The sequence below is a fragment of the Sorghum bicolor genome, chromosome 10 (genome assembly GCF_000003195.3).
Source record: "Sorghum bicolor cultivar BTx623 chromosome 10, Sorghum_bicolor_NCBIv3, whole genome shotgun sequence".
Taxonomy (NCBI): Eukaryota; Viridiplantae; Streptophyta; class Magnoliopsida; order Poales; family Poaceae; genus Sorghum; species Sorghum bicolor.
Genome location: NC_012879.2, coordinates 13020647 through 13024624, shown reverse-complemented (window position 1 = coordinate 13024624; position 3978 = coordinate 13020647). Strand labels below are relative to the sequence as shown.

Genomic DNA, 3978 nt, shown 5'->3' with positions numbered 1-3978 from the left:
TTAGAAGCGATCAACAATAACGAAGATAGAGTCCCTCCCCCTCTGAGACCTTGGTAATCCCAGAATAAAATCCATGGATATATCTTCCCAAGGTACAGTTGGGATTGGTAATGGAGTATAGAGACCATGGGGATTAAGGCGGGACTTAGCTTTCAAGCAGATTATGCAGCGCTCGACATGTCGTTGAACATCACGTCGCATATGTGGCCAAAAGAAATGATCAGAGAGCATGTCCAATGTCTTTTTGATGCCAAAATGACCAGCTAAGCCACCAGCATGTGCTTCCTGTAAAAGAACTTGACGAATCGAGCAGGCTGGAATGCATAGTTTGTTAGTTCGAAATAAAAAATCATCATGTACATAATACTTGTCCCAGCCTTTTCCAGCAATGCAATGAGAGAAAGGTTCTTTAAAATCAGAATCAGTTGCATAGAGTGTTTTAATGGATTCCAAACCAAGCACTTTTGTATCTAATTGTGTAACCAAACCACACCTTCTTGACAAAGCATCTGCAACAATGTTATCTTTACCACGCTTATGTTTAACAACATACGGAAATGTTTCTATGAACTCGATCCATTTAGCATGTCTACGATTCAGTTTGCCTTGACTTTTTAAATATTTCAAAGCTTCATGATCAGAATGGATGACAAATTCTTTAGGTAACAAATAATGTTGCCAAACTTCCAAAACTCGAACTAAGGCATAAAGCTCTTTATCATAGACAGAATAATTCAGATGTGGACCATTTAACTTTTCAGAAAAGTAGGCAATAGGTTTACCTTCTTGAAGTAGCACACCTCCAATGCCAATACCACTTGCATCACATTCAATCTCAAAAGTCTTACCGAAGTTAGGTAGCTGCAGCAGTGGTGCTTCACAAAGCTTTCTTTTTAACTCTACAAAGGCTTGCTCTTGGTCATCTCCCCATTTGAATGGAACATCCTTCTTTGTCAAGTTGTTAAGTGGTGCAGCGATCGTGCTGAAATCTTTAACAAATCGTCGATAGAAACCTGCAAGACCATGGAAACTTCGAATTTGGCTCACATTTGTAGGAGTAGGCCAATCCTTTATTGCCTTAACCTTCTCTTCATCAACCTGGATGCCATCTGCAGTCACAACAAAACCAAGAAAAACAACACGATCTGTGCAAAATGTGCACTTAGCAATGTTGGCATACAATTTCTCTTCCCTCAAAACAGCAAGTACTTGATGGATATGATCAAGATGTTCATCAAATGATTTGCTATAGATCAGAATATCATCAAAATAAACAACTACAAACTTGCCAATGAAAGCTCGTAAAACATGATTCATTAAGCGCATAAAAGTTGAAGGAGCATTTGTCAAGCCAAAGGGCATCACAAGCCATTCATACAAGCCAAATTTGGTTGTAAATGCTGTCTTCCATTCATCACCAATTTTCATGCGAATTTGGTGATAGCCACTGCGTAAATCAATCTTGGTGAAAATAGTTGAGCCGCTCAATTCATCTAACATGTCATCAAGCCTAGGAATGGGATGGCGATATCGTACAGTTATAGCATTAATGGCACGACAATCGACACACATGCGCCAAGATCCATCTTTCTTAGGGACCAAAAGTACTGGAACAGCACAAGGTGATAGAGATTCACGAACATACCCTTTGTCCAAAAGCTCTTTTACCTGTCGCTGAATTTCTTTGGTTTCTCCAGGATTAGCACGGTAGGCTGGACGATTGGGAGGAGAAGCTCCAGGTACCAAATCGATTTGATGCTCAATACCACGGAGTGGAGGAAGGCCAGCTGGTACCTCATCAGGAAAAACATCTTCAAAGTCCTGTAAGAGATCAAGAACAGCACTAGGCAGCGATGAAGGTAAATCGTTAGTTGAAAGTAGGACCTCCTTGTGCAAGAGCACAAAGAATGGGGCTGTGGTGTTCCTCACTTCTCTCAAATCACTCCTGCTCACAAATAAGCACTCATTTTGGTGGTGTTGTTTTGTAGTGGAAAGAGGCTTTATGTGGCTAGATTGGTTAGAAGTCTCTCCCTTACTAGTGTTGGCAGCCTCACTCAATTTTCTTTTGTCAGATTCTTCTTTTTTCATGCGAGCCACATCTGAAGCATAGATCTCTTCTGGAGATAATGGAACAAGAACCACCTTCTTGTCGTTGTGGATGAAAGTATACTTGTTAGACCGCCCAAAGTGCACCGAATCCACATCAAACTGCCATGGACGACCCAACAGCAAATGGCATGCTTGCATGGGTACAATATCACAATCAACCTCACCATGATAGTCACCAATGGAGAAAGACAAACGAACCATGGATGAGACCTTCACTGTCCCTGAATTATTCAGCCACTGCATATGGTAAGGGTGTGGATGGCGGCGTGTTGGTAGGCCAAGCTTCTCAACAAGCAAGGCACTAACAATATTATTGCAGCTCCCACCATCTATGATGAAACGACACACTTGACCTTTCACTTTGCATCGGGACTGAAACAAATTATGACGTTGTCCTTGTTCAGCAGCAACAAACTGAGTGGAAAGAACTCTTCTAACCACCAAATAAGGAGATGATCTATTCATTTTAGAAGGCTCCAAATCAGGAAAATCAGCAAGCAACTCATCAAAATCAGCACTAGTAATCTCATTAGAATATGGAGAAATAACATCTTCTATCATGTCACTGGGAGCAAAAGTTAGAATAGGTTGAATAGCTAAACAATTCAGACCTAGCTCAAAAGTACCATCCTCAGCTGAATACTCACAAGTGTCAAGAGTATGATCTGCAAAGACATTGTGAAACTCGTCCTCCTCTTCACTTTGTGAATCATATGAACCATCAGCAAGGGCAATAATCGTACGACGATTGGGACATTCAGCTTGCTTATGCCCATGACCACCACACTTAAAACACTCAATCTTGCTTGTATGCCTTGGGGCTGCAGTAGCAGAGGAGCTGGACTGAGTAGAGCTTACAGCTTTGCCTTTGGAATCAAAATGTTTGGAAGAAGTTGCACGAGATGTAGGTGTGTGCACCCCTGACCCGTGCTGCTGTGACTGGCGCCATGAAGTAGCACTATTATGAGCTGAAAATGAAGCACGATCTTTATAAGATCCAGCAAGTTGTCGTTCTGCCCTTTTTGCAAAATGTACCAACTCAGTGAGACATGTGTAGTTTGTCATATCCACTTTATCAGCAATGGGCTTATTGAGGCCAACCAGAAATCGAGCCATTGTGGATTCCTCATCTTCAGTTATCCCTGTACGAAGTAAACACATTTCTAATTCTTGAAAATATTCATCAACAGTACGAGTACCTTGCACAAGACGTTTTAGCTTCAAATGTAGATCACGAGAGTAATATGCAGGAACAAAACGACGTCGCATTTCCCTCTTCATGTCTTCCCAAGTAATACGATCATGTCCAGCGCGTCGGAGTTCAGTACACACTTGATTCCACCAAGTGATTGCATAGCCTGAAAACTCAATTGCAGCAAGCTTTGCTTTCTTGACAGGAGGATAAGGATACAAATCAAAGATCTGTTCAACCTTAGTCTCCCACTCAAAATAATCATCAGCACTTTCTTTTCCATTAAATTTTGGAATAGACACTTTCACTTTGCTTAAACCATCATCATCAAGGCGACGATGGCGGTCACGATAACCACGATGGCCACCATGGCGATGATCATCCATGTCAGACAACATATCATCATCACCATCATAATCTCGTCCACCTCGAACAGGAATGAGCTGAGCACGACCAAAATTAAGAAGACCATGACCACGCCCGCCACGTCCACGACCAGCGGGACGACGCGGTGGCTCATCCTCCTCGTCAATATCATCATCCTCATTTGGTGGCGGTTCTCGACGTGGTATGTTCAATTGGAGAGTTTGGAGCTGCTGCACCAAATCATTCATTTGTGTACGCAACTCCTGAAATTCCTCCACCGAAACAGCGGCACCATCTCCACGTCCTGCCAT

General features: G+C 42.3%; 1 protein-coding gene across 1 annotated transcript; it reads right to left on the bottom strand.

The window, feature by feature from the left end:
• On the bottom strand, positions 1-3978 carry LOC110431096. Its single transcript, XM_021449792.1, has one exon. It carries the CDS (start codon positions 3976-3978, stop codon positions 1-3), a length of 3978 nt encoding a protein of 1325 aa, XP_021305467.1.